General features: G+C 35.6%; 2 protein-coding genes across 2 annotated transcripts; one reads left to right on the forward strand and one right to left on the reverse strand.

Moving 5' to 3' along the window:
- Nucleotides 1–3,766: 3,766 nt before the first annotated feature.
- Nucleotides 3,767–6,522, forward strand: LOC135770678 (uncharacterized). Its single transcript, XM_065280374.1, has 5 exons — nucleotides 3,767–3,806; nucleotides 3,989–4,262; nucleotides 4,348–4,428; nucleotides 4,619–4,699; nucleotides 4,779–6,522. Exons 1-5 carry the CDS (start codon nucleotides 3,777–3,779, stop codon nucleotides 5,684–5,686), a joined length of 1,374 nt encoding a protein of 457 aa, XP_065136446.1. The 5' UTR covers nucleotides 3,767–3,776; the 3' UTR covers nucleotides 5,687–6,522.
- Nucleotides 6,523–9,009: 2,487 nt separating this feature from the next.
- Nucleotides 9,010–18,848, reverse strand: sagb (S-antigen; retina and pineal gland (arrestin) b). The gene is made up of 16 exons (XM_065280388.1): nucleotides 17,726–18,848; nucleotides 17,269–17,324; nucleotides 17,068–17,128; nucleotides 15,863–15,907; nucleotides 15,422–15,621; nucleotides 15,254–15,313; nucleotides 15,049–15,116; nucleotides 14,757–14,892; nucleotides 14,377–14,461; nucleotides 14,208–14,280; nucleotides 11,218–11,355; nucleotides 11,057–11,134; nucleotides 10,936–10,950; nucleotides 10,547–10,599; nucleotides 9,885–9,888; nucleotides 9,010–9,348 (listed from the first exon to the last, which is right to left on the reverse strand). Exons 2-16 carry the CDS (start codon nucleotides 17,314–17,316, stop codon nucleotides 9,255–9,257), a joined length of 1,158 nt encoding a protein of 385 aa, XP_065136460.1. The 5' UTR covers nucleotides 17,317–17,324; nucleotides 17,726–18,848; the 3' UTR covers nucleotides 9,010–9,254.
- Nucleotides 18,849–19,812: the final 964 nt, after the last annotated feature.

The raw sequence follows: 19,812 nt of genomic DNA on the forward strand, positions 1-19,812 counted from the left end.
TTTACTACAACAGCCTGAAGGTAAATCAAACTTGATATTCAATATTGTTCGACCACAATGAAATCACAGTACAGGAGAGTGTTTGGTGTAAATATATATCCTAATGTAATAAATACATCACTTCTGTGTAACTATAGATTCATCGGTTCTCATGTTGAGTTTTTAAACTGGTACACAACACATACAGTTACCCCTTATGAAAACATACATACAGTAAAAACACACAGAGGTGAGGTAGAAACAGGGTCACAAGATGGGTGGAGGTGTTTGGAAGCATCCATGGCTTTGTGTGGAAGTGTGTGTCCAATTTCACATCTGTGTTTCACATCTTGCCAATGCACACTTCCTTAGAAACGCACACCATATCCCCATTAGAAAGCATTTATCTCCAAACAATATACCTCGATATTGAAATGATCTTTCCCACAGCTGACTCCATCACAAGCTTGAAACACCTTCATCTACTTAACCCAATACATTTATTTGGCCAAAAATGTTTTAATGTTTTAAAATATATTCTAAATCAGACTGATCTCACGGAAAGTTGTGTCACGAAAAATTTGATTAATTTATTCGTATTTATGGCACGAAATTCAGCTTTGATTCGTGCCTTGAGCATGAATGTCTTTTTCGTGTTACTTGCACAAATTTCTATTAATAGTTTTTTGTGGCCATGGAATGACTTTCTTTTTTGAGTTATTTTATATATTGTTTCTCATTGTTTTTCCTATTTCTTAACATTCTTACCATTCGTAAAAAAGCTGAATTTTGTGCCATGGACACAAATAAATGAATAAAATTTTCGTGACTATAACACGACTTTCTGTGAGATCATGTCGTCGAAATATATTTTATAGAAAGTAATGCTTAATTATATATTTTTGAACATTAAAATATATTTTTTGTTTTACCATTAATATATGAGAATATATTTCAAAATGTATTTCAGGGGCAATAAATACATTTCTAATTTAACAACCCATACAGCAAAAAATAAAATAAAAAATCCTGGCCAAAATATAAAAGTTTGTATAAAATGTATATATGTTTAAAATATAAAATTCTAAGTATATTTTTTACTGAGCCCCTAAGGTGACATTCGAGTAAAAAAATCTAAAGTTAGTTTCATGTGCTAACGTGAAACTTTCGCGTGCTCACGTGAAACTTTCGCGTCCTCACGTGAAACTTTCGCGTGCTCACGTGAAACTTTCGTGAAACTTTCGCGTGCTTACGTGAAACTTTCGCGTGCTCACGTGAAACTTTCATGTGTTCACGCGAAACCTTCATGTGCAGAACTTTTTTAAAGTTTAGTTTCACGTGCTCACATGTGCAGAAACCTTCATGTGCAGAATTTTTTTTTAAGTTTAGTTTCACGTGCTCACATGTGCAGAAACCTTCATGTGCAGAATTTTTTTTAAGTTTAGTTTTGCGTGCGGACATGAAACTTTTGCTTTCATGTGCGCACACGATAGTTTCCCGTGCGCACACGAAACTAAACTTTATTTAATTGTTTCTCCATGTCCCCTTAGAGGCTCCGTAATTTTTGCAGTTGAAATAATTAATTTTTATCTTTTCAAACCTGTATGTTTACCTGAATATAAATGCTTTAAAATATATTTTAAAAAATATTACAATAAATAGCCAAAAAATATATTGATAAAAAATTACTTTTTGTGAACATATTTCAAAATATATTTTAGTACATATATTTTTGTGTGTTTTGAAATATATTTAAAATTATATCTTGAAATATATTTTTGGCCATATGGGAAACAATGAACTCCCAATTGTTTAACTCTTTATTATACAAAAATATTGTTTAATGTATGGTTTAAGTATGTTTTCCCACATAAACCCTCGCTCTAGCCCAGTAGTTCCCAAACTTTCCACTTAGATGAGTGTAAACTATACCGACCAACACATTTTTAAATGTAAATATGAGGAAAAAATATTTTCTCTTACAATTGATTAGTTTTTATTTTCCTTGTCATTTTATAAAATAAATGTAAGTGTAATTGCAGTATCAAAATAAATTTTCATATTAAACTCATTGCAGCCAAGTGACTTTGCGGGTCATTCTACAGAAAAGGTGGAATTCGGGTGATGGAAATTTGCTTAAATTAACTTCTTTCAACATACCCAAAACTTCTTTACTAGCATTGATTAACTTGTCAAATCTATTAATCCGCAAAACGGGGAGCTAAGTCTATTTTTATTTATTTAACACCAATGACACAATGAGAATATAATAATAGATAATGAATATGATAAAACTTATAAACTTTCATAAAATTTTCCATCTTGTTTTGTTTTTATGCTTTTATGTTGGTCAGTTAAAGGAATAGTGCTTAGGAAGTACTCATTAGAGAAGTAACACTAATTAACACCAATAATGGTAACACCAATGACAATTTACAGAAAAAATTAATATTTTAACAAAATGGCTGCCATTAGCCATGTGCTACCTCATCAGAGATGTAACAATCACATACTTATTCAGTATAATGTATTTTTATGTAAAGATCTTAACACTCCCACCTATAAAAAAAGAGTAACACTAATGACATCCAAAAAATCTTATCTCAAAATTCTTAGATATATCATGATATTTTAGACACATAAGGTAAGACATCTCAAAAACCTTTTGCCTTCCTTCACTGCACTTCTTGCACTGTCCACTTGACCCATGAAAAACTTCAAAGAGCTGATGCATTGTTTCAAAATAAAAGTGCTTTGGGTAGGGAAACACCAGTGACATAAATTTGGGGGACAAATTCTATATTCTATATACAAGTCTATATTTATTAAATATATATCATTATGGGATTATTGGGTCAAATTAAATTATTAAGGGGTCTGCAAAAGCAAGGGACAAGCATTTCCACCTTTTTTGTAGAATGACCCTTGCGTGACCCTTGAAACCTTAAATTTACCTTAAATGTTTGAGATGTAGATGCATTAAGGTAATGCATTGTTTTGACTAAAGATGACACCAGGAGTTATTTTTAGACATATAAAACCACAAACCATCAATAAAACTCATTCACTCGATACACAATGTGCTCTCAAGTGCATTCTCTCTACATTCAGCATACACAATGGGAAACCAAGCAAGTATAATGTTTATTATGTGCATGAGATTTCTTATATAAAGTCCTCTCAAAGTTTCTCATTTTCACTGCAGTTTGGAAATTAGGATGAATCTGATACCCATAATCTACACAAGACATAATTTGACTTTTGGTTATTGTTTTCATGAGTGTTAAACTTTAGCACATCCCTACACACACCGATGATATTTCAATATATGTAACCGTTACACTGTAACAACACCACCATACAGTTGAAGATTAATAAACCATCCATGTGGTGCTCTATTTATTGTTTTCAAACGATCTGTGATAAGATATTGGAGGTATTACCCAATACTCTGCGTGTGACCTGGCTGTGCTCGGTGGACGGCTGAGGTTCCCAGGCCCCTCTGTATAATAAATCATCTCCAGAGACGCATCATCTCTCTCCTGTTACAATGTTATAGGATCGGCTCCTGCCGCTCTATAATATACACAAAGAGGAACACATTCATCTTTTCTCTTTTTAGTTGGGTCCTAATGAGGTCGCAGAGAATGGAGGAAAAACTCCAGATCCCAATGGTGCAAACACACAACACAGAGATAAACACAGAGATAAACACACACAAGCAGGTGTGGCCGCAGGTATATATAAGTTAATCATTCGACCATCAGAGATTTTTACCCATTCATATCAGCCTGAGGATGAGGAGTATGCTTCATCACTGGAACATGGTTTGTCTGTCTGATTATTGCCATTTTATGAGTAAACATGTACTTAAGAATACCAAAAGCCTTTAATTTAAAGAAAAACTTAAAAATCGTATTTATTACTTCAGTCTCATGAGTTCTCACATGGACAGCAAAACCAAAGCATCTTTAAGCAAATGATCTTCATTGATATGTTTTCTTCACAGGATCTGAGGAGCATTGTGGCTGTGTTTGTTTGCTTGTCCCTCGGCAAGTGTGCTAATGTCCCCGACCTTCGTAATTTACCGATGAGTTTGATGTCCAATGAGACGGGGACCCTGCCGGTGGGGCCCGTGGCAGAACCGGATCTGTCTTACTGTCAGATGATTTTAGAAGCTCCAGTTCCCCCCACGGCTGATCAGGTACCGTGGTACTGCATCTGCTCCGCCTGCTCCGGTAACAGAGGTCAGAAGGGAGAAAGAGGAGACCGTGGACTACCAGGTACAGATGTGAAGTCCTCACACATACACTGTCTTTCCTAATGATAGTTGAGTGTTTCATTTTTTTTATCGAATGTTTATGACAGGGAGTCCTGGTAGTGCCGGTCCGAGAGGTCTTACTGGGTTTCCCGGTCGTCCGGGATTCACAGGACGTCCTGGTTTAAAGGGTGAGAATTGTTAATTTTTGCTGATCATAATGCTTTAAATACAATTTTCATTTCAATATTTGTATTACATTTGAATTAATGTGGTATTAAGGATCCTTGAAGAAGTATACATTCATATCATTGCAGTAATATACTAGGACATTTACAGTAATATTAATAATATTCCACTCTACTACATACATACTCACAGGTGAGAAAGGTGAATTGGGGGACAAAGGTGAAATCGGTCCAATCGGACGCACAGGGACAAAAGGAGACCGTGGGTTCAAAGGTCAGAGAAAGCTCAAGTAACATTTAGTAACATCACAATGTCTTTCATGAGTGACCCTGTTTATATACGTGTCTCCCAGGTGAGAAGGGTGACCCCGGTCTTTTCGGGCCTGCGGGTGAACCAGGTCCAAAAGGAGAGGAGGGTCAGTGCCCAGAAACCTGCGAGCCCCTTCCAGGACCGCCTGGGGAAGATGGTCTTCCCGGCCCTGTGGGAGCACGAGGGTTACCCGGGCTAAATGGAGAGTCTGGTGCAAAAGGGCAGAAGGGAGATCCGGGCTTGGCCGGTGTGCCGGGCACTCCGGGTATACCAGGTCAGAAAGGTTCCCAAGGTTTACAGGGCCTGTGTAACTGCAAGGATGGAGCTCCGGGGACCCAGGGTCCTCAGGGGGAAAAGGGTGATAAGGGTGACACGGGCACAGCAGGGCCACAGGGTGTGAGTGGAGCACCGGGACCCAAAGGTAATCAAGGTGATTTTGGAATGCCGGGTGCACCAGGACCGTGCTCGCCCGCCGTGCAGTCGGCTTTCTCGGCCGCCCTGACCACCTCCTTTCCACAACCCAGCCGTCCGGTGCAGTTCAAACGCATCATCACCAATGTGCTCCAGAACTACAACCCCGATTACGGCATCTACACGGCCCCCGTTAACGGAACCTACGTGTTTAGCTACCACCTGCAGGTGTCCACCCGCTCGCTGAAGGTGGGACTCTTCCGCAACTTTGAGGCCGTGGTGAAGACGACTACGCCGGTTGAGATGAACACCGCGTCCCACCAGGTGGTGTTGAGCCTGACCCAGGGCGATTGGGTTTGGGTGCAGGTGCGAGATACCAGCACTAACGGCATGTTCGCCGGGACGGAGGCCAGCAGCACGTTCAGCGGGTACCTCCTGTATCCAGACAACTGTGACGACATGGCCCCGAGAGATTTCTTTATTGATCAAGAGTTCAATGGAGACTTCGTCTGGGGCGAGACAGATGGAACACAGCCTTAGAGATCTCTTAACCTCTTCCTACATCCTACATTATTACAACTGCACCCTAAATCTACATTCTGTATCCGTGGATCCGGGTTTGGGGACCTACAGCATTGCACATTTTGTAAGCATCTTTTATTTAACACTCCTGATGCGAATCAAAAGCTGTTAGCAGAGATTTGTAAACTGAATCAGGTCTGTTAGATGAGAGAGACATAAAATCTGCAATGGTGTGGGTTCACAGCTCCAGAATAAAAAAAACAATGCTTTCGATTTTAAACTGCTTTCTACGACAAATCTGCTTGCCCAATACTATACCCAATATCTGTTGCTATAATAGTGCACATTACACAGAGAGTCTTTTGAAAGACTTCTGTATTTAGATTGTAGATGTATAAAGCTCAGCTGAAAGAAGATCTGTCTCATATGTTTTGAATAGTTGTCCAGGTGGACACATGTGGCGTCTATTTACACTAACTTGTCTAACTTGATTCGTTTTTTTGTTCATGTATAAATACAGATCAGTCGATAAGACCAGATTACAGTCCCACCCTTGTATAGAGGTCATAAGAAACCTCAGTCGAAGAAGACGATCCATCACCATGAAGTTATTCTGCAGACACATCACATAATGTTTCAGAAAGAACTGGGTATGTAAGGGAGTAACGTAAGAGAGAGGGGAATTGTCCGATATGAAACAGATAGTGAAAAACAATGGATAGAGAGAAAGAGAGAAAGTCTTGCATGCTGCAGAAAATAGCAAGATATCTAAATGATAACACAACACATGACACATAAGATGTTCTGTGAATTAATGCTTTCAAATATAATTCCAATAAATGTGTAAACTGTTACACTGACTCCTTGGTTTTGACTTATCGGCCCAATTTATCAGAATTGCAAATTAGACCAGCTCTAAATAAATAAATAAATGGCGGACCTCATCCCAGGTAAAAAGCAAAATATGTACTAGAATGTACACTTGTTTATATTTACTTGTGCACGTTTCCTAGAAATATACTTAGAGTTAAACATTTGATTCTTACCGTTTTTGGAATCCATTTAGCCGATCTCCGGATCTGGCGCTACTACTTTTAGCATAGCTTAGCATAATCCATTGAATCTCATTAGACCATTAGCATCACGCTAAAAAATTACCTAAAGAGTTTTGACATTTTTTCTATTTAAAACTTGACTCTTCTATAGTTACATCGTGTAATAAGACCGTCTGAAAAATTAAAGTTGCCTTTTTGGCTATGAACTATACTGTCACTTGGCGTAATAATCAAGGACTTTGCTGCCGTAACATGGCTGCAGGAGGCGCAATGATATTACGCAGCAGCCGAAAATAGTCCCCTTAGTATCTTTCAATAGCAGGGGACTATTTTCTGGCAGTGCGTAATATCACTACGCCTGCTGCAGCCATGTTACAGCTGCAAAGTCCTTGATTATTACGCTAGAATGAAAGTATAGTTGCTAACCATATCTGCCTAGAAAATCGCAACTTTTCATTTTCTGTCGGTCTTAGTACACGATGTAACTACAGAAGAGTCAAGTTTTAAATAGGAAAAATATCGAAGCTCTTTGGTTATTTTTTAGCACGATGCTAATGGTCTAATCAGATTCAATGGATTATGCTAAGCTATGCTAAAAGTGCTATCGCCAGACCCGGAGATCGGCTGCATGGATTCCAAAACGGTAACAAATGGTATCAAATGTTTAACTCTAGGGGAACTGGAAAATGAGCATATTTTCAAAAAAAGTGGAGTGTCCCTTTAAGTTCCAGTTAGTACATTTGTAGAACATTTTGTGTGCTAAATAACAGTGTAAATGTTATACACTATACTTATTAAAAGTATAGTTTTGCTTCAGTAGTACATCAGCAATAATAATTAATCATATTTTAGTGTATCGAAATAAATAGTGTCTCGAAACAACATGCACAACTGAGTATGTAGATGTTCTTAAAAAAATTAATCTTAGAAAAAAATATTTTTTTTGTATATTTAGCACAAAAGTAGCGTACTTAAATAAAGTGTACTGTAGTGCACTTTATTTCAACTGGGGATGTAAAGCATACAAGATTCAAGATGCAATTGTTTCCTTGGGACTTTCATTTTATTATGTATATAAACTAGTTGTTTAATATACACTAAGCATTATATTAGTGAAATAAACGTTTTCAATAAATGTTTTTATAAAAAATCCTATAAAGTAATAATGTAATAATACAGTATACTCACTCCCATGTAATCCAAGATGTTTATGTCTTCCTTTTTTAGCCAAGAAGAAATGTGTCATTTTTGCAAAAAAACCCTACTTATCACAAAGATTGGCCTTTTCAGTTTTCGAAAAAATTAATAAATAAATAAGTACTTTTAAACCACAACATCTCATTTTGCACTAGCCGTGTGATGCGCCACCGCGACCTTACGTATTACGTAATCACACCAAAAAGTCACACTTGACTTGAGCGAAACTACCGCTCCGGTGTTTACAAGTGTGTAGTAAGAGGAGCGTTCAGATGTTGTTGTATGTTGAATGATATTAATTAATGTTTTTGTGTCAGTTTATTGATAAAAATGGTCCACAAGTGTGCGTTTCACATATGTAACAAGTGACCTTTCGAAATGATTATGTAATATGCGCTGGCGTGTCACACGGCTAGTACAAGACGAGAAGTTGTGTGCCATTTTCTTTTTTTTGGGGGGGGCGAAAATGACGATAGTTTGGCTACACAAGACCCTTATGGCTCGGTTGGGATCGTTTAGAGCCCTTTGAAGTTTTATTGAAACTGTAAACTGTTGAGGTCCACAATATGGAGAAAATCCTGGAATGTTTTCCTCAATAAACTTCATTTTTTTCTCAACTGAACAAAGAAAAACATAAACATCTTGGATGACATGGGGTGAGTAATTTATCTGGATTTTTTTAATGAAAGTGAAGTAATCCTTTAAGTAGCCTAAATATACATATATGACGCAGCCTTAGATGTTGCAAATAATATCTTATAATACAGAATAATCTGTCTATTCCTAGACTTTGTGTTTGAAACACATTTTTGATGTTTGTAAAATGATAGTTAATATTAATACTGAACTAGTTGCTGTTCATATGAAAATTAAAATGAGCCTCAGTCTAAACCCAATTCTACTAAAAAGTTGCCATAGTCATTTAATCTTTAAAATATTAAAGAGGACATTTGCATACTTTATAAATATGCAGTCTAACATACAAAGCTACTCTAAAACTGTAAATATTGTAAAAAATCAAATATCACATTTGTTTTATTTTATTTCAAACAAAACATTTACAGAATAAACAGAAGTAGCATTGTTAAAAGTGACGCTGCAAGCTATTTGCTATACACTTCATTATGAAAATGAAAGATATCCGTATACGTCAGTGTTTATATCAGTAACATTACATTTGTAATGTTAATATTTTAAGCTTTATGCACATAACTATTTACTGTGTATATTCCCGCCTGGCTGCTCTCGCATTAAATCACAAATCCTCAACGTACGTCCATCAATGCTTTTCATTTTTATAAGCAAGTGTCTGTCTATGAGTCGTCCATAATCTCTTAAGGCTCAGCTGGAGATTCGTCATCATCGCCGACAATCCCTTTCAGAAAGGAGCGTTTAAAGTCTTCAAACACAAGATCAGTTGTGTCTTCACTAAACACACAAACACACAAATTAGTATCAAACAAAGACACAATAAAGTGATTGTAGCAGGCAGATATCATTACACAGGAAGAGTCATTTTAAGATCGCGAACAAAGGTGTTGTGTGACGGCAACACACACACACCTGTTCACATATTTGTGTCAGAATAGTGTTTCTATTGAACACCAACAACAGATTGACTGAGAGAACAATGATAAACTGGGGCTTGACACAAGAGACGGGATCGTATTTAGATGGGACACAGATATAGCCGTTCCTCATGTCTCAAATCTTACTTCCCAGAGCTAAACACGGATCGCTTGTCATTTCAAGAGTGTGTCTGCATTTACAGTTTAAAGAGACTGAAGTGAGATAAACGTGGAACTGGAGACGAATGAAATCTATAGATGGGGTATTGCATAACGCCACATATAGCAAAAGATCAAATCTGTGATATTATAAATCCTTCAGTATGAATTTATACACCCTGATCATGAAGATCTGATATACTGGAAAACAAACAATAAAACATTTTCATGGCTTACCTCTCTTTAGATGGAAGATGGAGAAGAATGAGAGAGGAAGGTAGAAAAAACATTTCATTATTATTAAATTCAGTACTACATTATGGGTTTTGGAAATATTTTAATGCAAAATTGAATATATACACTAAGAAAGCAATCCCAGAATGCACTGCGACAAGCCCATTGAAAAGATGTGTTGAGAGAAATGTTGGTTATAAATTATGCTTACAGTATATTACCAAAACATGCAAAAATTTAAAGTTCAAACTCAAACTTTCATACTTCCCAATATTTGTATTTACATATTTTACATATAAGGAATAATTGATGACAGGTCATTGAATTATTCAAAAATAATGCACACACAACATGGTAAAAATCTGAATAAAACATTCAACAGCCAAGTGGTATACAACTACATACAATATCTTTCATCATGAAAATAAATGATATTGGTTTATAAGATTGGCTTAGGCTGGCCATGCTGGTTTTTGGGAACATTGTAGTTGGTTGTTTGCTGGTACAAGGTGGTTTTTAGACCAATAATCTGAAGAAAGATCAGGTCTACCAAAAAATTTAAACCAACTTATGACTGTAAATAGTGAGTTGGATGAGCTAGAAACCAAACCAGCCATGACCTTAAGCTGATTTTAGCTGGGGAGGTGTAAAACTGAAGGTCTTACCTGGATCAGGTTTGGGATGCATGAGTTTAAAGGGAACCTCAACTGCAACTTCACTGAAACGCACAAACACAAACATTATCAGACTTAAAACATCTTCTACTCGAGTATGTTAACATAAACACTTCATAATATTATGTTGGGGTGATATAGTGGATCATTATCATAAACTTTATTAGTTACTCTTTCAGGTCAACTATCATCAACAGTTAAAAGAATGTTGCTTAGTTATAATGTCAACAAATTTTTAACACTTGAAACTCCTTAATCGTTATGGATTAAGGATTGCACACTTACAATGTATGAGACAAGATATTACTACTCTGTTTATGTGTCTCACACTTTACAGATTTAGACATTCAATGTTCAGACAATTTTACAGAACAACTTACCTTGATCCAACCATACTGAGGAGAGGAGAAAGACAATCATTAGCAGATGAACATTAAGTAAAGCAAACACAGAATCCAAACTTAAAACAATGTCAGTTTACTAGTATATGAGACATCTCACCCCGATGCGTTACACTTTACAACCACTCTGTAAGCTACCAGCATGCCCAAAATCTCTTTCAAAACTTCATCCTTTACACTGCAGAGAAAACAGAAAATAAGGACTCATATTTGATATTCATTACAGTGTTGTAGTGAGGCAGGTGAATGAATAGATCTCACATGCTGGAGGAAGCCAGATTAGTGTCCTCATGCTTCAGTTTCCCATCAACAGCCAGACCATGTTTATCACGGTTAATCTCCAATAGAGGACAGAGAGTGTAAACTTTCTTCAGACTGGTCCCAGACGGCACAGAGTCTCTGCATTGACATAAGAGAAAAATACATCCTTAAGGTGATGGCATACAGTCTTGTTCAAAATAATAGCAGTACAATGTGACTAACCAGAATAATCAAGGTTTTTAGTATATTTTTTATTGCTACGTGGCAAACAAGTTACCAGTGGGTTCAGTAGATTCTCAGAAAACAAATGAGACCCAGCATTCATGATATGCACGCTCTTAAGGCTGTGCAATTGGGCAATTAGTTGAATTAGTTGAAAGGGGTGTGTTCAAAAAAATAGCAGTGTAACATTCAATCACTGAGGTCATCAATTTTGTGAAGAAACAGGTGTGAATCAGGTGGCCCCTATTTAAGGATGAAGCCAACACTTGTTGAACATGCATTTGAAAGCTGAAGAAAATGGGTCGTTCAAGACATTGTTCAGAAGAACAGCGTACTTTGATTAAAAAGTTGATTGGAGAGGGGAAAACCTATAAAGTGGTGCAAAAAATGATAGGCTGTTCAGCTAAAATGATCTCCAATGCCTTAAAATGGAGAGCAAAACCAGAGAGACGTGGAAGAAAACGGAAGACAACCATCAAAATGGATAGAAGAATAACCAGAATGGCAAAGGCTCAGCCAATGATCACCTCCAGGATGATCAAAGACAGTCTGGAGTTACCTGTAAGTACTGTGACAGTTAGAAGACATCTGTGTAAAGCTAATGTATTTTCAAGAATCCCCCGCAAAGTCCCTCTGTTAAAAAAAAGGCATGTGCAGAAGAGGTTACAATTTGCCAAAGAACACATCAACTGGCCTAAAGAGAAATGGAGGAACATTTTGTGGACTGATGAGAGTAAAATTGTTCTTTTTGGGTCCAAGGGCCACAGGCAGTTTGTGAGACGACCCCCAAACTCTGAATTCAAGCCACAGTACACAGTGAAGACAGTGAAGCATGGAGCATGATATGGGCATGTTTCTCCTACTATGGTGTTGGGCCTATTTATCGCATACCAGGGATCATGGATCAGTTTGCATATGTTAAAATACTTGAAGAGGTCATGTTGCCCTATGCTGAAGAGGACATGCCCTTGAAATGGTTGTTTCAACAAGTCAATGACCCAAAACACACTAGTAAACGGGCAAAGTCTTGGTTCCAAACCAACAAAATTAATGTTATGGAGTGGCCAGCCCAATCTCCAGACCTTAATCCAATTGAGAACTTGTGGGGTGATTTCAAAAATGCTGTTTCTGAAGCAAAACCAAGAAATGTGAATGAATTGTTAAAGAATCATGGAGTGGAATAACAGCTGAGAGGTGCCACAAGTTGGTTGACTCCATGCCACACAGATGTCAAGCAGTTTTAAAAAACTGTGGTCATACAACTAAATATTAGTTTAGTAATTCACAGGATTGCAAAATCCCAGAAAAAAAAATGTTTGTACAAAATAGTTTGAGTTTGTACAGTCAAAGGTAGACACTGCTATTTTTTTGAACACACCCCTTTTAACTAATTGCCCAATTGCACAGCCTTAAGAGCGTGCATATCATGAATGCTGGGTCTTGTTTGTTTTCTGAGAATCTACTGAACCTACTGGTAACTTGTTTGCCACGTAGCAATAAAAAATATACTAAAAACCTTGATTATTCTGGTTAGTCATATTGTACTGCTATTATTTTGAACAAGACTGTAGAGGTATAGAATACTTACATTAACAAAGATAACAACCTCTCTGTGACATTAAAAGCCTTCTCTTAATGACATCACAAAACGTATTACAGTGATATCATAACAATTCTCACAGTGACATCAAAAGCCTTCTCTTAGTGACATCACAGACATTATAACATTGACATCATAAACATTCTCACAGTGACATCACAATCATTCTTACAGTGACATCATATATACTCTCACAGTGACATCACAGTCATTCTTACAGTGACATCATAAACATTCTCACAGCGACATCACAATCATTCTCACAGTGACATGATATATACTCTCACAGTGACATCACAATCATTCTCACAGTGGCATCATAAACATTCTCTCAGTGACATCATATATACTCTCACAGTGACATCACAATCATTCTTACAGTGACATCATAAACATTCTCACAGCGACATCAAAATCATTCTTACAGTGACATCATATATACTCTCACAGTGACATCACAATCATTCTTACAGTGACATCATAAACATTCTCACAGTGACATCACAATCATTCTTACAGTGACATCATAAACATTCTCGCAGTGACATCACAATCATTCTTACAGTGACATCATAAACATTCTCGCAGTGACATCACAATCATTCTTACAGTGACATCATAAACATTCTCGCAGTGACATCACAATCATTCTCACAGTGGCATCACAATCATTCTTACAGTGACATCATATATACTCTCACAGTGACATCACAGTCATTCTTACAGTGACATCATGTATACTCTCACAGTGACATCACAATCATTCTTACAGTGACATCAAAACATTCTCACAGCGACATCACAATCATTCTCACAGTGACATGATATATACTCTCACAGTGACATCACAATAATTCTTACAGTGACATCATATATACTTGCACAGTGACATCACAATCATTCTTACAGTGACATCATAAACATTCTCACAGTGACATCATAAACATTCTCACAGCGACATCACAATCATTCTTACAGTGACATCATATATACTCTCACAGTGACATCACAATCATTCTTAGAGTGACATCATAAACATTCTCACAGTGACATCACAATCATTCTCACAGTGGCATCATAAACATTCTCTCAGTGACATCTTGACATCATAAATGTTCTCTCATTGACATAATAAGTGGGTTTTATTTTTTAAATGAATAATACTTACGAGGTTTCGTCATAGGCCACAGTTTTGATGTATTTGTCATTCGAGTAAAGCACCACATTAGTGATCTGCTCCACTATGTGAGAGAAAGAAAAACTGTGTAACTCAAAAACCTCAAAGGATAAAAAGATTTGACTTCTTTTTCCATTTCAATGATTGTATGTCTGTGCACCTGAGACTGAGACATCCTTCACATTCCTGTTAGAACTGTTGTCAATATCCACGCTGATGTTGATTGGTTCCCCATGGTAATAAATCTGTAGTGTGCAGAAGTGAGCAACAAGTTTATAGGTTTAATCTCAGGTCACACAGATTCAGTCCAGCTCAGTTCCTCTATGTCTATGCCTTATATTTTAAAACCATAGAAGAATCACATCACAGATTTGAGAATTATTCACGTCTTCAGCACAAGCGGTGTGTGATGGTTATGAAGTTTAATATTTCATATAATAATAATAAAAAACAGCAATGCTTGTGTCATCAAACTCCACTAAGAACTGAACAGAGGAGTCACTATATCTGAGAAATGACTTTTATACACAGAATGTTCACCTCTTTCTCCAGACTGACACGCACGTGGAGCGGTTTATCAGACATCACAAATTCACAGGTGGTCTCGCCCGATGGATTCGGACCACCTCTGTCTGGAGCATACTGAATCTTTCTGATGGCTAAACGTACTGAACTCCTAGGAGGAGAAAAGACAGAGACACGTTTTATAAAAATGCCAATTTTTTCCATTTCATCGTGGGTGGGTCAGATATGTCTCTGGGTTTGGATCCAGTGGTCTGGTATTAGTTTAGGTCTTAGAGATTATACTCTCATTTATTTTTTAACTTCTTACCTCTTTTGAGCTTTTTCTTCTTGATTTTCTGCACAGAACGCTTTTACCTCAAACTCCACGGCACAATGCTGCACACACACACACAAACATTACAGATGCATAGTTTCCAAATGTCAAATACATCAATTTACAAACAGGAGACTGTGGGTTGTAATCCATTTAATGATGTTTGATTATACCCTCATGATATTAATGTTGTGTTTACCTTTCCCGGGTCTGTTGGAGCCGGATGCAGAGCGACAGAACACGGAAGATTATCAGGAAACTGAAATGAAGCACAAAATTATTATTTAATATTCAAAACGCACAGTTTTAAAGATATACACCCAGTACCCAACCAAGTGTTAAGGGTGCGATGAACATCTGCACAAACCTCAAAGAAGAAGGGGTACGCATTGTTCCCGAGCTTGCGCAGGATCTTCTCCTGTAGTTTGCTGTGGATGTTGCGATCCTTATCCTGAAGAGGAGGATAAACCTGGCGAGTGCACAGGAAGATGTCCCTCCGGAACGCCAATCCCAACACATCCATATCATTACGCCCATATCTGAACGTACAGGACAGCATGACGTACACTAGAAAACACAAACTCACAGTTTACACATAAATCAATAGATATTAAGGGTTGCACACATATCTTCCTGTGGAAAGGTGGATATATTACACATATTATGAACGTTTGAATGAACTTTTATCTATTATGTGTGTACTAATTGTAAATAGACACACACACACACACACACACACACACACACACACACAAGCAATGATGTGTAATGCAGCTCAGTTCTGCCATCTGTCTGCAAACCGTCATACCTTTTTTCCCCTTCACCTGCTCTGGGTCGATCAACACCACACCATCTGATACAAGAAAATGAGAGAGTCACTTTTACAGGAGATATTATATTGTTATGCCCTGTAAAATCTTGTGATCGATGACAATGAGAACCAAAATATTAAAATAATTGAAAATATAAAACCTTTTAAAGAGGCAGAACCAATTGTGACTTTGGACCAAAGTCCAAACTGTAATTACACTAAAAAGTAAAAGTTGGATCAACTTAAAAAATTACTTTACAATTGGTAATTTTTCAAAAAAGTTGTTTCAACTTACACGTTTAAGTGAAAAACACTTTAAATGAAAAATGTGAACTTTTTTAGGTGTTACCAACCAAAGTAATTTTTTTAATTGATTAAACTTTTAACTTTTTACAGTGTACATAATCACCCATATACATCCCCTGGGGATCAAACACATGACATTGGTGTTTTAGAATAAAATAATAATAATAATAATAATAATACGTTTTATTATAATTATTATACAAATACAAATATTAATAGTAATAATAATACTATTAATAATAATAATATTAATAACAATAGTAATAATTTGTATAATAATTATTATACAAATACAAATATTAATAGTAATAATAATACTATTAATAATAATAATATTAATAACAATAGTAATAATTTGTATTATAATTATTATACAAATACAAATATTAATAGTAATAATAATACTTTTAATAATAATAATATTAATAACAATAGTAATAAGTTGTATTATAATTATTATACAAATACAAATATTAATAGTAATAATAATACTATTAATAATAATAATATTAATATTAATAACAATAGTAATAATTTGTATTATAATTATTATACAAATACAAATATTAATAGTAATAATAATAATAATAATAATAATGATAATTATAATTATTATTATTTTATTTTGTACAGTGCCTTTAAAAGTAATTTCTTGAAGTGCTTTACAGAAGCAAAAAACAAGGTGTTAAGAGAGATACCATAATCCATAATCTACTACCAGCTGGGCTTCAGAAACATATGCACACTTAAACAATACACCTGTTGGACAGTTTTTTTAACATTGATTGATAAATGTGACCATTAGAGAGCTCTGATCGGTGGAGAACTGTGACTGTTGGAAAGCTTGGTTATTGATTGGTTAAGAAGTCATTTAAATGAAACTTTACTGAACTCACCAACAGGATCAACAAAGTCGCAGTGGTCCACAAAATCCCGTTTCCCCATGTACACACCAACCTGTGACATCACACACACGAGATAACTAACAGTGCAAACAAGGACACTGACAATGTGATATAATGAGTGTTGTCAAAAATAAAGGTTTTGGAGATGCTGTATATTGTCAGATGATTTACTGATGAACGTGTGATACTCACAGATTTGTCCCTTGAGAGTTTCTTGTAAATAATTTGTTTTGGACTCATTGTGACTCCTGCAACAGAAAGATAAACAGATCATGACAAATTTAATATTCACTAATCTCTAATCTGTATTTTGCATAAAAAAAGTGATAGCTAAATAATTTTTAAGACATTTTACTGACATAAAGGCTTTAAATATGCTGTGTAAATGTTGCCATTTTCCAATTTTATTTAACCATACTACAAACGCTGTTTGTCTCTCATGAAATATCTGCTTTCTTAATAATAAACAAGCTGCTAAGATTTGGGAAGGAACACACAACACTAGAAAATACTGAATCATAAGCAGTCAGTAATGCAATTATTACTAAACATTTATATTTCTGAGATGGCTTCACATTTCTTAAATTTTGTCAATCTTATCTGATACAAATGTTTGGAGTTGAACTTGATCTTCACCTGCAATACTCACCTGTATGTGTTGAGATGTAGATATGATGCGGGTCCAGATAAAGTGGATGATGGTTTTCAAGGGCCGTATTTGTAACCTGTGACACCGCCCATCTCAGAAACACTCAGTAGTCAGTGGATGGTTTGTTCTCCGTCAGCGAGATTACTGCTGCGGGCCGGATCTACTGAAGATGATCTAATCCTCTCATGGATATATGAAGACACATTCACTCATGTCACCTTACCACATCCATCAAACTCAACCCATCATCCTCCAAACTTGTATGACACTCATGTACACAAGAAAACTTTATTTATTTACATTCTGACTTGTAGTACATTACAAAATATGCATTTACATTTATGCATTTGGCAGACACTTTTATCCAGTGCATTACGAGGTATTACATTTATATCAGTTTTTGTGTTCCCTGGGTTTGAACCCATTTTGCGCTGCTAATGCAACCACTGAGCAGCATTTTATCAGTATGTGTTTTCTCTGGGATTTGAACTCTTGAACCAGTCAAATTCTTTCATGTTGAGCTACATGAGCTTTGGTGAAAGGTTTAACTTTTGCTCTTTATAATCTAATAAACACACAACACTTAGACTAAAATGCATGTTTGAGTGGCCTTAATTTAAAAACATCTTGCACTGACATATCTTAACATATATAGGGCCATTGCTTTGCTTTAAGATGCACACCAGTATTGATTTTTGTAAGTTAGGTTTGTAAAAACTAAGGCCTAGTCCTCATCAATCTAAACCCTGTCTGGAAAACGGACCCTACAAATGTCACAAGCATTAAATCTCTTTCAAGCTCGCAGGTCTCCCAGTGCCTTATTGCTTTCATAAAACAGTTACATCACAACAAAATATTAAGTAAACATAATCTTATTAAGCAAATTCATGAAGCGATTATCTTCCGCTTGAGGAGCTTGTGCCTGACATGTCCCATAAAGCAAAAATATATTTCTCTGGACAAAAATACTTGCTAAATATATGCTAAATACATTTTCTAGAAAATAAAGCTTAATTAAATATATTTTTGAACTTGAAAATATATTTAGTTTCACTGGTAACACTTTACAATAAGGTTCATAAGTTAAAATTAGTTAATGTATAAACTAACATGAAGAAACCATGAGCAAAACATTTGTTGCCGTATTTATTAATCTTAGTTAATGTAAGTTAATATAAATAAAGCTTTTAATTGTTTGTTCATGTTTAGTTCACAGTGCATTAACTAACGTTAACAAGATTTAAATAAAGAATTACTAATTGTTGAAATTAACATTAACAAAGATTAATAAATGCTGTATAAGTGCAGTTCATTATTATTTCATGTTAATTAATGTAAGTTTACTAATGTTAACTTATGAACCTTATTGTAAAGTGTTACCAAGAATATATTTCAAAATGTATTTCAGGGGCAACAATACATTTGTCATAAAAATTCTGGCCAAATATAAAAGTTTTTATAAAATCTATAAAGTATAAAATGTATAAGTATGTATAAAATATACATTTATTTTATTTTAAAATTGTGCAAAACAGTTATTTTTACAGGTTTGTAACATACAAAGTTTTTCTTCCAATGCAATATAAATGCTTAAAAATATATTTATTTTTTTACATATATTTCAAAATAAACAATAAATGGCCAAAAACATATTGGTGAACAATTAATTTTTGTAGACATATTTCAGCACATATATTTTTTTGTATATTTAAAAAATATTTTTTTTTGCCGTATGGGTATAAACCCAGTTATAGAGTTGGTTTCTATGGGAGCTGTGATATAAATGCTACTATATTGTATATTTTAGCACTGTGGTCCTAAATAAATGATATAATATGTGCAGTCAGAGAGAGAGAGAAACGGCTGTATTCAACAGGTGACATGGAGATCAGTCATTTGTAATCATGTGAGCTTCTTAAACCCTTAAACCCTTGTTGTCAAACTCAGCAGTCTCATCGCTGATGTCAGCACTTTAGATTATCACACACACACACACACACACACACACACACACACACACACACACACACACACACACACACACACACACACACACACACACACACACACACACACACACACACACA

Source organism: Paramisgurnus dabryanus, chromosome 8 (assembly GCF_030506205.2).
Source record: "Paramisgurnus dabryanus chromosome 8, PD_genome_1.1, whole genome shotgun sequence".
NCBI lineage: Eukaryota > Metazoa > Chordata > Actinopteri > Cypriniformes > Cobitidae > Paramisgurnus > Paramisgurnus dabryanus.